General features: G+C 34.5%; 1 protein-coding gene across 1 annotated transcript in view; it reads left to right on the forward strand.

Moving 5' to 3' along the window:
• The first annotated feature begins 6 nt into the window (after positions 1 to 6).
• The window catches only part of how (protein held out wings), a 52,397-nt gene continuing 33,170 nt past the window's right edge, over positions 7 to 19,233 (forward strand). The window contains exon 1 of the mRNA XM_018510300.1: positions 7 to 146. Within this exon, the coding sequence (XP_018365802.1) occupies positions 20 to 146 (127 nt within the window). The 5' untranslated portion in view covers positions 7 to 19. The remainder of the gene's footprint in view (positions 147 to 19,233) is intronic.

The raw sequence follows: 19,233 nt of genomic DNA on the forward strand, positions 1-19,233 counted from the left end.
CAGCCGAGTACAATTTGCGATGTGTGATAATACTAACACGACGACGCAGAGTATAGCGGACTACCTGTCACAGTTGCTGAAGGACCGGAAGCAGCTAGCTGCCTTCCCAAATGTCTTCATTCACGTGGAACGTCTGCTGGATGAGGGTGAGTGACGATTTTTTTTTCTTCCTCATTTTTTACTCCGGTTTTTTTTTTCATCTCGATCTCTGCCGATCTTTATATTTTTTGTCCGTCTCTGGCGTCTCGGCGTTGTCATGTGTCCGTGTGAATACGGGGCGAACGGAAAAGGTCGAAGGTAAGGTTTCCGGGAAATCCAGAAATAAATGTGTAGCGAAAATGTACGCGGCCGAATTTGAACGGTCATGTAACGCGAGGGATTTCGCGAACTGCGCCATTTTGCGCACTTGCGCGCCTCCGAATACGCTCGGCGATGAATTTTTCATCGTGACGTAACGGAGAGATCGCGTGCCTTTTCTTCTCCTTCGATGATCAAGTCGCAGAAGCACTTCTCTCATTCGTTTATCTGGATTACAGACTTTATGCATCGTTTTCCAATTCGTCGTTCGTTCGGAAATGTCGTCGATCGAGCCGATTGGTCTGTAAATGCTATCAGCGAATTCCTACGGCTATGAACAAGGCGTATACAGGGTGTTCCGGAAAACCCAACTTCGGAGTAAGTCGTAATTTTCTTGGTACGGCGAGACGTTTAATCTCGACATGAGCTATGGATTTTAATTGTTTCTCCGTGCATCTCTGTACGAATTCGTCGATCTTTGAACAATGTCGTTTATGGATACGGCCAGCGAAAAAACCACCATCCAGCGCCGGTTCCTCACTGATAAGAGTACACTCATCTTCATTGTGACGCATATCGAATGTAATCATTGGTGATCGACTTCCTTTTCTGATTCGCGATATGTGTATCGCAAAAAAAATTAGAGATTTTCTAATAAAAATTTGTAGAATTATGTAACTTTTTCCCTAAACGGAAACGTAAAAAGTAAAAATTTTCATATTATGTATGTATATATATGTATACTGAAAGAAATGTTTTGTATGGCATGTGATTTACAAAACCTTACTTTTTAATTAAAAAATTTTGTTCTGATCAAAACTTTTAATTAAAAAGTAAAAAAGTTTTTGTAAGTCATATATCATACAAAATATTATTCTCTCAAGGTATATACATACAAAAAATTTTTACTCATCACGTTTCCGCTGTAGAGAAAAAATTACATGACTGACTTCCTGAGCTCGAGTCGCATTTTGTATGCAATATGCATGGAAAACTTTGTTGAAATCTAAAAATTTAATTATATACAGAAAGATTTGAAGACTTTATTAAATTATCAAAATAATTATGTAAGACATTCAGACTTGTGGTTAGAATGGAGTTAAAACTCCATTCTTTTAATTACATTCTAGGAATTAAAATTTGTTGTCTCATGCTTGAGAGAATTCCTACGTAATTATTTTGATGGTTTAACAAAATTATTTTCAAATCCATATATCTTGTTAAACTTTTAAATACTTCAGCAAAATTGTTCTTTTCTTGTAGTTTATCTACTAAAGTCATGCGAGAAAGGACATACATTAAGTATTTCTTTCTCTTTCTGTTCTATCATTTTTTATCTCTTTCTCTCTCCCAAGAATTGTTAAAACACGGGGAACCAATTAAGAGAGAGAGAGAGTGGCTGTTTTCTATCTTGACTCTGATTAAAGAGTTTTAGAAATGATATCCCCCTCGTTTTGCTTTTTATTCCCGCGTTGTTGCACTCAAGCCTGTAATCGGAATCCGATACTCCGTTTGAAAAAAATCCTACTAACGCAGTAGACTGTGTATGTAGAACACCCTGTGTACAGGTGTCGGGTACCCCCCGCGTGTGCCTTATCCGCTCCTTTCGCTATCGCGACGCCCGGCGCGTGTGTGTCACGTGGCCGGCGTAGCGACGACATGGTATGTTCATTTGAGAATTACAACGGATCTCATTGGTTCATTATCTGCCCATAAATGCTCAGAAAAACGTCCAGAGTACCTATCACGAAATATGTCGGAATGGATTCCGATCGGAATTATTCCGTTTTCCCTAGAAAACACAATAGAAATCTAGCGAATAATTGAATATTTCCGATCGGAATCGATTCCGACTTGTTCTATGATAGGTACCCAGATAATGTTCTATGTCCTGAAATCGTAACCAGGGCCCCTATTCTTGAAAAGTGTCGCATATGAAAAACTAGAGAAATACTATAGTATGCGTTACATATATTATAGCATTTCTGTAATTTTCGTATGCGATACTTTTCAAGAATAGGGGCTCAAACTATAGAGATTGAAATTAGATTGGAATTTAACTGATTATTATCCATTTCTACCAATATTGTTTAATTTTAATCTTGGTTCAACTAATTCTTCATCTTTTTCTAGTTTCAAAAATTAGAAAAAAATGACGGACAAGTTGAACTAAGATTAAAGTTAATCTATATTAGTATAAAAATAAATATAAAAGAATAAAAATTAATCTCATGTTTATAGTGAACTCTGCTTTGATTAGTTAAATTCTAATTTCAATCTCTAATCAAAGAGCGAATTTATTTTCTCGTTAATTGAATGTATCCACCCACACAGCACACTTTAAGAAAGTCTTCCTAAGCTGTGCTGTAATCAAGGTGTCGGGTTATGTAACTCTTTCCCTAGGGCGAAAACGTGAAAATTTTTATGTATATATATGTGTGAAAATTTTTTGTATATATATGTGTACAGATATACATATAATATAAAAAATTTCACTTTTCACGTTTCCGCCTTAGGGGAAAAGTTACATAACCGATACCGTGATCACGATGCTGATTTTCTGCCTTTCGTCTTTTCCCCTCCCTTGCAGTCCAATTACGCACCTGTTGCATTTTAAGCGCAACAGGTACATAAAGTAAACAGCACCGCTGCGAAAAGGATAATCATATAATTTTTTTCCATAGGTCGGAAACGAAAAGTGAACATTAGTTTTTACTGTTGAAGTGTTTTACTGTTTAATAGAGAAATTTTTCATTTTCCATCCTAGAGAGTTAAAAATGACGTAATCGATACTCCGACAAAGTAATATTGTATTGTGTTTATTAACGAGATAGATGATAATTATATTATCATTTTAAATTACTATACAAGAAAGGTTGGTGTCACACTAATGCCTGTTTCTACTATATAATGAAGATTAACTTTAATCTCGATTCAACTCTCTTACTTTTCAACTTTTTTTAATTTTAAAAACTACAGAAAGATATGAAGTAAGTTAAACTGAGATTTAAGTTAATCTAAACAATATCTTTATTTTAGACCGTATATGTGAGAAACACATTCAATATTAGAAATTTAAAAATGCCTATTACGGTCGAAGCTGGATCTTCGTTGCTTAAATAATTCAATCTTGAATTACTAATATACACTACTGTATACTATATGTACTTGCATATATACCATACTATAGGCCTCGGTGGTCTAATGACTTAGGACGCTCGTACGGAATACAAGAGATCCGGGTCCAAGTCCCGGCCGAGGTAATATTTTTCGCAATAAATTTGTTAACAGTGTTAACATATTAACATCTTTATAATAATTTGATGCTTGATGGTAGCATCAAATTATTAATTGCTGGTCAATTTATTTCGCGATATAATATTGCTAGAGTAGTTTTAATTGCGTTTATTTAGTCCGGAAAAATAATTGTGCGCAGTTTGAAAAAGACTACAATATAGTATATATGCAAGTACATATATAGTGTATATTAGTAATTCAAAATTGAATTATTTAAGCAATGAAGATCCAGCTTCGACCGTAATAGGCATTTTTAAATTTCTAGTAAGTTAATCTATGTTGATAGAAATTGACTTAAATCATATCTGTTTTGAGGAACAAAAGAAATGATTCGATATTGATGAAATATATTCCGTTCCCTTTGTATTACAATTCTCAGTTGACAGCAAAAAAAGTATGACGTGAAATAAGAATACGTAAGCAAAACCTCTCCGATATGTCAATTTGCAAACCGTTGCACTTTGAGCGATTTTTGCGATCACTTTTGCGTATTTAATATCGAAGAAATGATGAGCTGCATAACAGTTCAATCGCGCGTGAAATGTATAGAATAAATGCGTGGAGTATTCCGCGAAAGGTCAGGTCTTTATTTTTAACGAACTAGCGCCATTTGAGATTATCGCGAGTACCGCCAGTAATTCGATAGCCTGCATTGCGTTATGCGTTATCACGGATGGAGAAACGCACGGCATTATTGCAATAGGCTGGCATCTGATATTTATGACAACAATACGAATGCGATGCAGGATCGAAGATATTTTTCTATTTATTTTATATCATACTTTCGTATCAATGTCGTGAATAATGTGTAAATAATTTGCGATAAATATCAAGGCTCTGTATTGAAAAACTTATTTAGTTGAATCAATTAATTTCTCGTTTGGATATGGGCAAACAAATAATTCTTGGTTGATGCGATAAAATAATTTAGTTGGACCAAACATTTGGTTATTGTAACATTTTACTTGTTTCTGATAAACAATCTTATCAAATGTCAATGTTTATTAGAAACCAGTAAAATGTTACAATAATCAAATGTTTGGTCCAAGTAAGTTATTTTATTACATCAACCAAGAATTTGTTTGCCTATATCTCTCCAAACAAGAAATTAATTAATTCAATTAAATTGGGTTTCTCTGGTATGTCGCCGTCAAAAATATTTGACAATCGAATGTATAACTATTGTTACTATAGTTTTCTACTATTATACACATGTATTTTCTCGCAAGTAGAATTCAATTCTTATTGTTAAGAATATTCAACAACTTAAAATCTCTAAATACAATAATATTCTTTTAATTAAAGATTAAGTTATAGAGATTAGGTTTTCTGATTTTTTTCTATTATTATACACACATACACCCTAAAAAATAAAATATTAATTTTTACTTAAAGGCGTTAAGACATGCAAAAACGCATTAAAATGTTAATTTTAACATTTTTGCATGTTTTAGCAAGTTCACTGTACGTTTTTAAGTCAAAATTAATGTTTTATTTTTTACAGCATATAAAAATTAAAAAATTTACTTGCAAGAAAATATGTATACATGTACATATTTTTTTGCAAGTAGATTTCTAGTTTTTTTTGTTCAGAATATTATTTCTTTCTTAAAAATATTCTTAAGAATTATGTATTGAAAAAAATATTTTGAAAAATTGTCTTAAGAATATTTTTAACGATGAAAAGCTAAAATCTATTTGCAAGAAAAAAAAATATATATGCATATAATAATAAAATGTCAGAAAGCTAATAAAAAAAATCTAATTAAAAGAATATTCTTGCAATTAGAAATTTTAACTTATTATTAAGAATATTCTTAAGAATCAAAAATCTACTTCTAAGGAGATATGTATAATAATAGAAAATTAGAAAACTGTAACCACAGTACATGATTGTCAAATATGTCTACGGCAAACAGTTCCTTGGTATTTTCGCAACGTGACATTAGTATACGAATGTATATAATGTATTGCTAACCTATCGCTTTCTTTTTCACATATTTGTCTAGTAAACGCATTTTTTCTCTTGCGGTTATTTTCTTTTTTTTTTCAAACCCAGTCGCATTTTCTGACTCGCTTCTTACTCTACCTCTCTACAACATTCTTTTCCACTTCCTTGCGAAAGTCTTCCAGGTTCTCTGCAACCGATGGCAGTTCTAGGTTGCGAATTGTCCGCGCACATCTGTGTTTGGAATTGATTTCAATCGACGAAACGATACGGCAAGTGAAAGGAACATGCGAGTGCGATACCCGGTAAATATTTATTTATACGCTCACATTGTACCGCTTAGCGGCAGCACTTGTCGATCGTGTTGTGTTACGTGTTGTTTTTGCTTATCAATTTCCACGATAATGAGTGATGAGGGTGATGTTGCCGGCAGCAACAAACATCGGTCGAAATCGGAAGATTAGTCGCGGCGTGGGTTTCACGGTGGATCCACGTACGCAGAAAAGACGCTGACCTCGCTGTGGCGCTGTGGAACGTGGAACCAGTGATGCACATTTGGCTCCCCGGCAACACGGAAAACCGTCCCACCACTTTGCCGCTGCGCGAGATCGAGCGAGACAGTGAGACTCGCTGTCTCGCTCGCTCTCACGCAGCGGCAAAGTGGTGGGACGGTTTTCCGTGTTGCCGGGGAGCCAAATGTGCACCACTGCGTGGAACCGCTTCGTCGGGCATTCTCGATATACTCCTCTCCTCCAGTCCAGCCCGTTCGTCGTCCCCTCTGCCCCCTCCCTCGCTCCCACCCTCTCCGACAACTCGATACACACACCGTTCACCAGATCTTTGATTCGCTCTCGAGTCTCGCGGAATAGGCCCGGCATGGCATATAAACGCTCGAATCGCTCGATTCGCAAGGACCTAGGCTCCCGGAGTTCATGTGTCTGAGATCTCTCTTTTTTTCCCCTCCTTTCTTCCTTCTCTTTTAACCGCACGTGTGTCGTGCGCGCGCGTGCACACCTGTCCTAACGAGGTGATGCGTGGTGATGCCTGGTGATGCCGCGCTTCCGCGGGCGAACACCGGCGGTTATGTCGTTCGACAAAATTGGCATTCCGTCGTGCTGAATCGCTGTCGGCCGTCGCTTTGATGTCTGTAATTCGTCGTCCCTCCGTGTGTAAGCAACTTGTCTTTACCTGGAATGATTCTTCGCGATTCTTTTATCCGAGAAGATACGCGATACGGAAAAAACGATTTTGCTAAAGTATTTAAAAATTCAGCTACAAATAATTCTGAAAATAATTTTGGATCGTCGAAATAATTGTATAGGAAACTCAAGCATAGTGATGTTGTGAAAGAATTTGATAGTTTTGCAACCAGTTTGAGTGTCCTACATAATTACCACTTTAGTACACGCTGTTGGGTCATTCATGTCCTGTACATTTCTTTTCTTCGAGAAAACTAGAAGCATCAAGTAACAACTTAGCAAACGTTACTTGTCATTTTGACGTCATTAAGACCTCATTTTGATATCAGAATAATGATAAATAAACATTACCCTGTTTACTGAGTAGTTATAACATTTATATACAATTTTTTTAAATACGCGCAGCGTTATAAATACTTTCTAAAGATATTAAAATATATATAAGAACCACTTAATAATTTTTGTACATTTGTTAAAGTAATGAAAATTAATCCAAGACGTCAAATGACACATCGTGTGACATAAAGACTCAGAAAATCATCATGTACGCTATGGATTTTGATAATTTGATAAAATTATTTTCAGATCTATGTTTAGCCAAATTTTTAGATACTTCAGCAAAGGCATTCTTTCCGTGACGTTTTTTGCAAATTTGCAAAACGTCGCAAATCCGTAAATTGTCGCCTCAATAATTAAGTTGATTAAAGAAAGTCAGAGGAAGGAATGATACCGTAATGAGATAAATTTGTCGCTCGTGCCCTCCTTTCCCTCCCGTCTGCATAAGTTCTTCTTAAGCAAGTTCCCGGTTTCCGATCGACGATTTATCGCGTCGTAGCGCGAATTACATTCGCGAAGGTGTGCATCGCCTAAGGACGCATTCAGCTTTGGAAAGTCGGGAGAAAGCTGTGTATCCGTTCATTTTGTTTTACGCGCTGGAAAGCAATGCTGCATCACACGCTTACTTATACGGGAGACTCTTAATATTCCCGGCGTGCGCCGAGAAACACCGCAAACTCACGTCGCAGAGAAGGAAGAAAGCCAACGTTCCCCGCAATGTTGAGTCCTTCAAACGGGACCAGGAAAAAAAATACTTTTTTTTTCCTGCAGAAATTCGTCGACGATCGCGGAATATCTTGATATCCTCTTTATGGACATTTTCGAGCTTTTTGAAGATATTTTCGTTTTAAGAAAAGCTTTTCAGCTATGAGAGAATTCATTTTTGCATACAAATGAGGCCTCTATCGGTCTGTGAAAAAGATGGATTTGACTTCAAGTCGGAACTATAAAACAAATATGATCCCCTCCTTAAAAAGATTGCAGACAATTGTTACGATTTTCCGAGCTACGTGAGAATCATTGTTTTAAAGGAAACAGACGGATTCGCAGTTAATTCTTAATTCTGAGTAAATCTTTTTCAATCCTTTTACCTTATTCGACAATAAAGTTGCACGATCAACAGGTTTTTATACCCTGAGGAAATATACGACAAGAAATGCGCACTTCTAAATAGATATTCCCGCTATTTCTCCCATTTGCGTTCGATTTTCATTCTTGATACTATTTGTGTGTATGTGTATATGCACATACACGTAGAAGGCTGCGAAAGACACTTTTTTCGAGAAACCGTCTTTGAAAGCGCCTGTTAAAATCTCTATTGATCACGTCCCTTCACGAGAAACTCGAGGATAATTCGTTGCGCAATACCTGTTCCGCGATACCTGTTAGCTCGCTCATGCTTGTAATGAGCCCTCACTGCAAGGAATTTGACTTGTCCTGTATTAGGTAAGGCCGAGAGCAATAATTTACCGTAATCATCTCTTCTTTCGAAGTACTCATTGAATAGGATTTAAAGGTCTCGTTTATCTTTGAACCATGCGCAGTATACATGACAGTTCTGTAGGATGTTAAAATGAAAGGATTTTTATAAGTTTTAATCTGAATAAAAGATGTTTAAAAGCTTTAATCTGAATAAAAGATGTTTACGTAACGTACTATGTAACGTCGATCTCGAAAAATTAATTTTATTAAATGAAAACGATTTTCTGCTTCGGTAATACAGCTACTTGCACTTTTTACATATACATATAGACTCACGTATGATTTTTTTTCTGATATAAATTAATTCTTTTAATTATTTTGTGTAAAATTGGAAAGTAAGATAATATTTTTCAAAAAATTAATATTTTACGAAACATTTTGTATTCAAAATATTTTATTTTTATACATGAAATGCGAAATATTTCGTAAAGTATTCACTTTTCGACGATTTCAATGAATATCTTAATATTCTTGTGTATGAAATAATAAAGGGAATTGAATCATATAAAAAATTATGAATTTATACAAAAATACCAACAAATTCTCTGCATTACCAAAATTAAATATTTTTATACTTTTGTTTTTTCGACATTAATTTTTCTAATCTGAAAATATATTTTTACTCATTATAGTTTCGTGAAAGTTGTCTATCCTTTGTTGATTTCCTTGAAAAACTTGACGATTGTAAAGTTAAAAAGTAAAAATTATCTAATTATATGTCTGAGGAATCGTTTAATTAACTCTTTATTAAAGGTTAATTTAATTAAAAGGTTAACCATGTCGGGACTTCAAAGTCTCACCGAGTTTTATCCCCCTTATGTCCATTTCTATCAATACATATTAACTTTAACCTCAGTCTAATTTACTCTTCATCTTTTTCTAATGCTTAGAACTAAAAGAAAACAAAAGAAAAAGTTACGCCGAGATTAAAGTTAATAATCTATATTGATAGAAATGAATATATTAATTTCATCCTTCTTTTTTCTCTTCTTTCTTCTTTCGTGAATATGTAACTTCTTTATAACGAATTTTATCTACATTAGTAAAAATAAATAGTAATCTTATTCTTCTATTTTTTTCTTTCTTTCTTTCTTTCGTAAATAAAATCGTAGCAATGTAATTTTTTCTTTATAATGGATAGACTAAATAAATTTAAATAAATATTTATCACACACGGATTTAATATAAACAAGTATTAAATATATATAATAAACAAGTATTAAATAGTAGACTGATATATTCAGCTACACGGAGAAAATTTTATATTTAAAATTACTATAATGTGGTAGTAGCTGCGGTCTTCATGTAAATTATAAGTTTAAATGCTATAGTTATTTTTTTTAAAACGATAATATAACGTAATTTTTACACTTTTTCATAGTAAAAGTTTTTTATTACAAAATCAAATATACCTATATATAGCAAATTTTGTTTGCATATCATAGTAAAAATTAACTGTTTTCATGTTAGAATATGGCTTAACAAAATAATTACTTTATTTATGTGATAAAAATTAGTATTACCATAGTAAAAGTTAAGTCGGAATCATGTTGTGAGAGTCCATCGAAAATACAAGACATAGTAAAGTGTAATTTAAAATTGTATTAAAACTTAACCCTTACCGTATATCAATATGGGTAACTAGTGACCGAGCAATTTCCCGTTCGTGCAAGTTTCTTTGAGTCTTTTTCGGTAATTATAAATTATACTACATTTTATTATTTTCCAAAATAAAGAGTCAATATTTATTCTAGAAAGTTGAAAGTATGTTAGTGAATTTTTAGAGATTTTTTTGAATTATTTTGAAGAGGTGTAAAAAAAAACGAAGAGATTTTAGTGACCCTTGATGATATGGATGAGGCACCAAATTGTAGATGGTACGGTAAGGGTTAATATAAAATTTTCTCCGTGTATAAGTTATATAATTATTCATCGTCACAATTGATTTTTGAATTACGCGCATTCTAATCTTTTCGGGAGACGGTTGCGGGTTGAGAGACACTGCCTGCTCGCCCGGGCATCTATGGGTTTTTACATTTGTTGTACAGGCGGCGTGTAGATAGAGACAGAAGAGTGCACATACGGGAGCCTGCCCTGCCGTAATGATCCATCGCGCCGTATAGTGATGCATTCGAGAGGACGGCTGGCGCGTTCAAGCGCTCTATTTCCACCGAGAGTGTGTAACGAGTTCTCTCGGTGACCTAGTGGCGCGAATAGAACTCGTCGCCAAGTGCGCGCGTCCTTTCGAAATTGTCCGGTCGAAACTTGGATACCTAACCGGCGCTCGTCGTCGACACGCCGGGTGCGTGCCCGATTTCGAGCCAGTGCAGTGGGTCGACGTGACTAATCGCCGCAACCTTCGAGAGACGTTTCGTTTCGACGTGACGCGGCCTGGTCTCGCTAAAGGAATTCACGCCCTTTTTTTTCGAGGAAAAGAAGGAAAGCCACTGAAGGTCCGAAAGTGGCTCTTCCGATCCGAAGGCAGCCGAGAAGAGCTCGGTTTAAATTCGAAGCGTCTGTCTTTGAGTGGTCTTTCGCAAAAAGCGAACGAGAATATATATGTTACTCCTCGAGATAATGAAACGTGATCGTTAACTGGACCGTTGACAAACACGTTTCTTACATATCCGAATTAATATTCGAATTAATATTCGCGTCTAAAGGTCTAATTTGCATTCGGGAACAGTACGCGAGGGTAAAATAATTTCAAACTTGGAAGTTTAATGGCACACTCAGCGTTGAACGTAGAGAGAACGTCATGCTTTTTTGCAAATGCACTCGTAAATATACGCAATCGCGACACCGCTAACGTTTCTAGTCACTAATTGCCGTTCCTATAGCACATCGGACAACTCCTTATGGGAAAAGGCAACGAAGCGCGAGCAGGACAACGCGACGTTAATGACAGACATTATCGCAACGGCAATAAAGCCTGGCTCAATTAGCCGCGCTGTAAAAGGTACGACGAAAAACGTCGTTAAAGAAAAAAAAAATATTGAATGGATTTCTTATAATAACCCGGTCATTGCGTTTTCAGTTCATCGCAATAGCGATCTATTATACCTTCTTTATTTCGTAATACTGCGAGAATCATTTTCGAGGGTTGGCGGTGCTTCTACATAATTCATAAAAGCCCATTTGGATCTCTTCGGTTACGACCGAAAGAATTCACGCACTATTCTAGGTAAGGTAAGATTACCAACCGTACTCTTTTAAAGCTCGTGTCACTACGCATTAAAGATTGCACCGAGAGAAATATTTTGTGGCTTACAGAAACTTTTTTACTTTTTAATTTAAAAGTTTTGTTCTAATTAACATTTGGTTAAAACAATTCAAATTTCGTTGGTTTTTCTAAATCACATGTTGCACAAAACGTTTCTCTCAATGTGAGGATTGTGAATTAGAAATTAGGATTCGACCAGTCAGATAATTTTAATTTTAATCCGTTTCGTTCTGATTGGCTAGGATCTAATCTTCAATTCGCAATCCTCAGACCCGTTTCTATCAATATATATAATTTAATGTACAGTTTAATTTTAATCTTGATTTAACTAATTCTTCATCTTTTTCCAGTTCTGAGAATTAGAAAAAGATAAAGAATAAGTTGAACTAAGATTAAAGTTAATCCACATTAGTAGAAACGGACATCAATCACCAATGCAATGTGTAATGTGACACGGGCTTAAGAATACTATTTTTAAAATCATATTACATTTTTTAAGATCATAAAATTTCATTAATTAATATCTTATATTTATGAAGTCATATTAATAAGAATTGTCAACAAACATTATATTTAAAAAATTTTACTTTATTAAATACCTACATTTAACGCATAAAAAATTATACTCTTTCCATCCCCGGGTCATCTTTTTTTAAAAAGTGTACATATATATTCTATTTCTTGTGATTGAAATATGACAATCGTAACTCTAGGAAAACAGCTGACCGACTTTAATGTTAATAAGGAGTCTTGTTCGTACTCGCCCGGTTCAGTACCGGCCGATCGCGTTCAGAGCCATCGCTAACCGGACTCGGTCTTCGACCCCCCCTTCCCTCTTCCATTACCGCGCGACCCTTCCCTCCCTTGCCTCTCGTCCTTGCTCGCCCCTCCCCGCATCTTCATCGCGCCGTGGCGGCCGCATTCCTTCTCTCGAACGGTGAAGCCGTGCCGGGAACTTCGACTTGCTTCTCCTCGCATCGGTTCGCCTCAACTCGACTCGACTCGACTTGACTCGCCTCAACTCGACTCGACTCGCTTCGTTTCGTTTCGTCTCGCCCGCCTCGTCTCGTTTTGCCTCGCCTCGCCTTTTCTCTCAAGAGCTCGCGAGCCCGAGGATTGTAAACTCCCGCTCGCTTAACTCGAACTAGAGACCCTATAACAGAGTCTGGCCATGAGATGACAAACTTTGGATTGGCTCTTTTTTATTTGATTTTTTTGTCAACTTCAGTAAATATGAATGAATAAGATAGCACAAGTTAGAATGAGGTAGCATATATAAAAAAAAGAACAGATATATACCCATCTTTCTCGCTATTGTTTTGACAAAATTGCTCGTGGCCAAAAATGAGTGCTTTCCAACAAGAGACACAGAAGTTACGGTAAATTATTACATCCTTATTATTTGTCAATATTAAACAGATATGAAATCATCTACTGAAAAAAAAAAATTATTAAATCTTAATATATATTTCTTTGAATAGTACTGTAAGTAAACATTTACTTACGGTAAATAAATATTTACTCGATACAAAAATAGTAGTTAAATTAATGGTTTTTGTATCAAATAAATTTACATTTAGTAAATTTATTTACTTACAACTATTTAAATAAATATTTATTGAAATTTAGTATTTTTTTTTAATGTATTACACTGTGTCTCTTGCTGGAAAACACCCTTTGTTATCAGACTACGCATTGAAGATTGAGGTTGAAGATCGAAATTCGATCAATCAAAACAAAAGGAACTAAAGTTTTTTCATCCTCATTGATCAAATTTCAATCTTCAATCTTTAATCTCAATTTTCAATGCATAGTCTGATTTCGGCCTTATAGAGTCTTTAGTTCGAACTCGCATTAATTCTCGATGAATCGAGGTTGACCATTGATCAAATTGCATCGAAGCTCCTTGGTATATGTGAACACATTATAGGATACTGCAGAATCATCAACCTTTAACTTCCTGGACCGATCTATGCTCAATTTCTTCACTTCCAGATAAGTTGCAGATAACCTTATCCAGGAGATATCTCTTGGATAAAGTTATCTAGAATTGAAGAAATTGGGCACTAGAAATGATTTTTTTCTTCAGTCGATGAATGTTGTGGCAAATTGAATTTTTCTGAGCGTAAAATTTGGATTTTTCGTTGAAATAAAATTCACTTAAAATCAACTGAGAAGCATAATTTTGCACATTATACTCTTTTCCAGCTTTTAATTCGTCAAGAGCTCCTTGTCTTCTATCGTTATTTACTCGAAAATTGTAGGCACGCGATAGTCTTGTCAAGGAGGAATCATTTTCATATCAGCCATAAAACACTAACAAAAAGATTATATGTCGAATATTCATTGCATCAGTACACAGTAAAAACATTTGTATTTGTGTTGGAAATGATTCTCAAGTCTTTGTTAAAATTTTATGTTAAATTTTTAACATATTTAAATTAATTTAACATACTATAATTATGTTATTTAAATATTTTGTATTAAATTTATACTAAAAAACGTTTCTTAATATCAAAATAACACAATTTATGAGTAAGTAATAAATAACAAATAACAAAAAAAGTTTCCAAACATAAATTCTAAGATAAATGAATAAAATACGTGATAATTTAACATATCATAAATGTTAATTTTACTGAAAAATTGCTTCCACAGTTTGCTTACAAATTGTATCAGTATTTTTTTTGTATGTTAATTTTTTAAACATTTATATTACCGATCTTATATCCGCCTTTGCCATCCTCGGTTTCATAAAAATAATTTAATCCACACACACACAACGCTATTAATATTTTTTTGAGTAATGGATATCCATTACAATTTATTTTTTCAACGATCCACAATAGAATAAAATTTTACATTCACAATAAGATTAATACTACTAATTTTAATAAAGTTAAAGAAAAGTTTTTTGCTGTTCCATATTGTCCATTCCATTTCCAAAAAATTTTCACTGCTTATAAATATGTTCAATTGCAAATTAGCTTATAATTTTATAATATATTTTCTTTGTTTTTTTGTATCTCTGGCTCGTAGCCCTTCCAATTTCTGATTTTATTTATATTACATTCTAACATATTCTTGTGTTAAATTAACACAAAAATTTGAGTATTTAGAACAGCAATAAAATTTATTAAATTTAATACAAATTTTTACAACTGTGTATTTTTTTGCTTATGCGAGACATGCATCAGAGAATCATTTAATGAAGGAACGTAAAAGTTCGAGATCTTATCTTCTCTTTTTTAATCGTTGAATATACACGAGACAGCTAAAGTTGCTAATACAAGATTTATCTCCACGAGTACACAGAAGCAATCGAGTTAATGAATGTCCGGTGAGAACCTCAGAGCGACCGCAAAGCGACGGTATCGTTGCGAGGTGGATCGACGTGGTCGCGCATTCGTGACTGCAATGAAAATTTACGTGATTCGTGATATTGTTTGCGAAGGATCGAGGCAAAGGTTACGCTCGGCGCGTCGCAATATGCCGTGATCGAGAGATCGCGGAGTATATGCCACACCCAGCGAGATCGCCTTTTTTGCGTGAAGGTCTAGAGACGCGACGTAAAAACGCATTGGACTACAACAATGTCACGTTTTTATTCCGACGTGCCGCTTGACGTGCGTATAAAAGCACGAGAACGCGTCGTGGGTAAATTACGAGTAGCACCGTGAGACCGTACTCTGGTCTAATTATTGTCATCCAGTAACCGCATATTTCGTTGCCATAGGCGCAACGTACGTCCGGGTCTGAGCCGCCTACAGCTCGTTGCATAACGAAACCGCGTGGTCGTATAGGTCGAATAGGTGGGTTGACTCCGAAGAATAAAACAGGCAGACCATTATTTAGGTATAACTTTCAGTAAAAGTCTCTTTCACGGTTTTTTAACTGATCTTTTTAACAATAATAAGATTTTATTAAGACCGACATGAAATTAAATACTAAGTGTAAGCATATTCAAGCCTATAACGGTCAAAGCTAGATGTTCTCAATGCCTAAATAATTCACAGTGATTTCTATATCCTATATATGTATATGCATATATACCATATTTTTAAATGACACGAGAAATGGCTCGTTCTTGTATTAAAGAGTCACTAGATTTAATACCGTAAATCGTCTATTATTTGGCTCAAAGAGGCGGCCATTCAAATTTATGTATTTATATAAACGTATTTTGGAGGGAAAGTTATAAATTATGTAAGTCAATTTTTTATTTATAATTATTTATGAACAAAGAAATATGTATGAATGCTTAATTTATGTATTCTTTAGTCTAACACGAGTTTATTTGCCGTTGAAATTTCAATGCATAAAAGTGCATGAAAGTATGTAAGTACGATTTAGAAAATGAAAGTATACATCAACACGTGTAACCACCAAGAAAAAAAAAATAAATTTTATTAGGTGTAAATATTTAGTTTGACAAAAAAATGCATAGAAAACTTGACACAGGATAAAATAGCTGCTGTGTATATGAAAAAATAATGTTGCACTATCTGCCATTTTGACTTGGAATGCTAAAAAAATGAACGTGTCATTGCATTACTTAACCCTCGAACGACACACGTATTTTCGGCACCTTTGGACGACACATGGATCGTTCGTGTCCGACTCGATTTTAAGGTTCTTAAAATGCTCAAAAAATTCTGTAAAAATTCACACATTCTTTAAGGTCTCTACTAAATTATTCTGCTATAATGCAAACATTGGAAAAAATGTTTAGGAAAATTATGAAAATTACTTTCTGCACCAAAAAAAGAAAATAATTCAGTTTTGATATAAAAATTGTAACTTTGATTTTTGAAGAAAAAAGCAGTTTTTGATTTTATTAAAGTACAAAAATGATTATTTTTAATGCATGTGGACACGAAAGACCAAGTGTGTCGTTCGAGGGTTAATAAACCTAGTGACTCTCTTAATCCTCTATCGTACACAAAGAAAAAATATCGTAGTACCTATGAATTGCGTAAAGAATATATTTCTATTTACATTTTGTTGTAAAAAGTACGACGTAGTATTTGTTGACTTACAATGAAAATTGATACTATATTTTTATCAACTATATTAATGAAATTGCAGTGTGTATTCACTCGCTAAAAAGTTATGAAACAAATTGAAACCGTGCCACGGACACGTAAGAATACAATTATTTGAAGTAGCAGAATAAAAAGAATTTTATCTTCCTACGTTTTAATGACAAGATAGGAAATACGTTATATGTACCAAGTTACGTGACTAGAAGAAAAAAGAACGTATGTCAAGTTACGAGGTGATTTTCCAGTTCGCGCGCGCGCGCATGACACCGTTGGCTATGAACCGTATTGAAAACGTATGGGCAAACAATTTCGCTCTCGCGATATACGCAAGCGAGACGTGCAACAAATTGCTGCATCTGAAGAACGCGGGCCCCTATGACCGTAAAGAAGAAAAAAAAATCAAGAAAAAGGAATTCTATCGTCACGGCTGCCGAAGAACTTTCGTAACGCGAACGACTGCGCCTTCTTGGGGTATCGCCTGACGAGAATTCGCATCTTACTCGACCGATGACGATATCGGTTCTTTTTTTTTCTCCCCTTTTCTCTTGATTAATCCACTACGATTCGGATTTGCTAGTTAATTTGTGTGGTTAGGCTTAACCTAATAATAATGCGAACATATTTTTCTATCTGTTGTTAATCACTAAACTGATGGTTCTGCAGTGAATAACTTTTAAAGTTACCATACTGAAAGAAAGATGTACTAAATTTTAAATAAAATTGTTTGAATATAGTATTAATATAACATTTATTTATGGAAAATAAATATTTGCTGAATGAAAAATAATAATAGTTAAATCAAATTTATTGTATGTGTTTACATTTAATCAGTTAACATGAATGTTGCATAAGATATCTAAAAGACGTCTTTTATGCCGGTATTCATAGTCCGTTCTTAGATCGTCTTAAGTTTAAGATGCTAATACGGCTCTCTGATTGGTTCGTGACATCTTAAGACTGTAGTTAAGACGGTCTTAAATATAAGAACTATCGACTATGAATACCGCCCTTAGGCCCAGTTCCACAACTCATGGTTAACTCTTAACTGAGGTTCAATTTGTTTCTCATCTCTTTCCAATTCTAGAATTAGAAAGAGACAATAAATAAGTTAAACCTCGGTTAAGAGTTAAACGTGAGTTGTGGAATTGGGCCTTAGACATCTTTTAGACATAAGACATCTAAAAGACATCTTTTAGATACCTTATGCAACATAAATATTATTTGGATAGTGAATATTTGGTTCTTCAAACAAATATTTAAAAACTTAGTACATTTTTTCTCAGTGCACTGCAAAACTATTAGTGATTAATTATAAAAAATCTAGAAAATTACAATTTTTACATTATCAAGTAAGGTTAAATCTAAATCACAATTTAACCAAATGATGAAAAACCAGGTTAAATGTCTTATTATAGAATGATACGCGGGAGGTGCATAAAACTCTTCTGTTTTGCTTAACGTTGCGTCGCACGAATGATGCAAAACGACATTCGAATAATTTATTAAAGACATTTATTATTATTTGTTAAATGTGTACGTTCGTCAGCGATTGGATTAACATACCGAGACGATTGCGGGAGAATCACGCGCGAGATTCTCCAGAAGGATCACGGTCGGCAACCTAATATTTGCGCTTCAACCGAAATAACGTGTTTCGGATCCATCGCGAATATAGGTCCCGCTTCCGTGCCAAACGCGTCGTGTATTCATAATCCGGGCATCTCGTCGGTGCCCGCGAATCCCTCTAAACGAAAGCCGCGATTATTTCTGAAATGTGGAGGCGTACCTTCAGAAGCTTCACTGTTTACTACTGACTACCAATTGGCATAAGCTTACATGGAAAATAACGCATCCGTTCAAACTAGGGTTACCAGAAGTACTCTCTTAAGAGTACAAGTTACTCTCTTTAAGGTCGTGAAACTTCTGGTCGTTCATTAAAATTGTATATTTATAAAATTATATTGATAAAATTTGTCAATAAAAATGATTTCTACCTGGAAGTTATATATTAGCAAATACTGCATTAAAGAATATATTGATGAGCAATTTTCCGTTTCTCTGACTTAACACTCATCGACTAAGTAACAAAACCGTCGCTTTCTTATCATGGAATATCAATTTTTACTTATAAATTTCTTTGTATATCTGAAGAGGACCTAAACGTAAGATCGAAACATGTAATTGTATTTTGTAATGTTTTTATTTTTCTTATTTTCTCTGCTATTGGTTTGTATATCTTTTTTAATTATAATTTTATGAAAAGAACAATGGAGACTCATTACGTTTTTTTATTCTTATTAGCCTTGTATATCACGTTGTCGTAGGTATTTCGAATATTAAGAATCCTGTTAATTTACGATTTTAAAGAATATACTCTTCTTTTGTGCTCCCGGATTATCACTTTTT

Source organism: Trachymyrmex cornetzi, unplaced genomic scaffold (genome assembly GCF_001594075.2).
Source record: "Trachymyrmex cornetzi isolate Tcor2-1 unplaced genomic scaffold, Tcor1.1 scaffold335, whole genome shotgun sequence".
Taxonomy (NCBI): domain Eukaryota; kingdom Metazoa; phylum Arthropoda; class Insecta; order Hymenoptera; family Formicidae; genus Trachymyrmex; species Trachymyrmex cornetzi.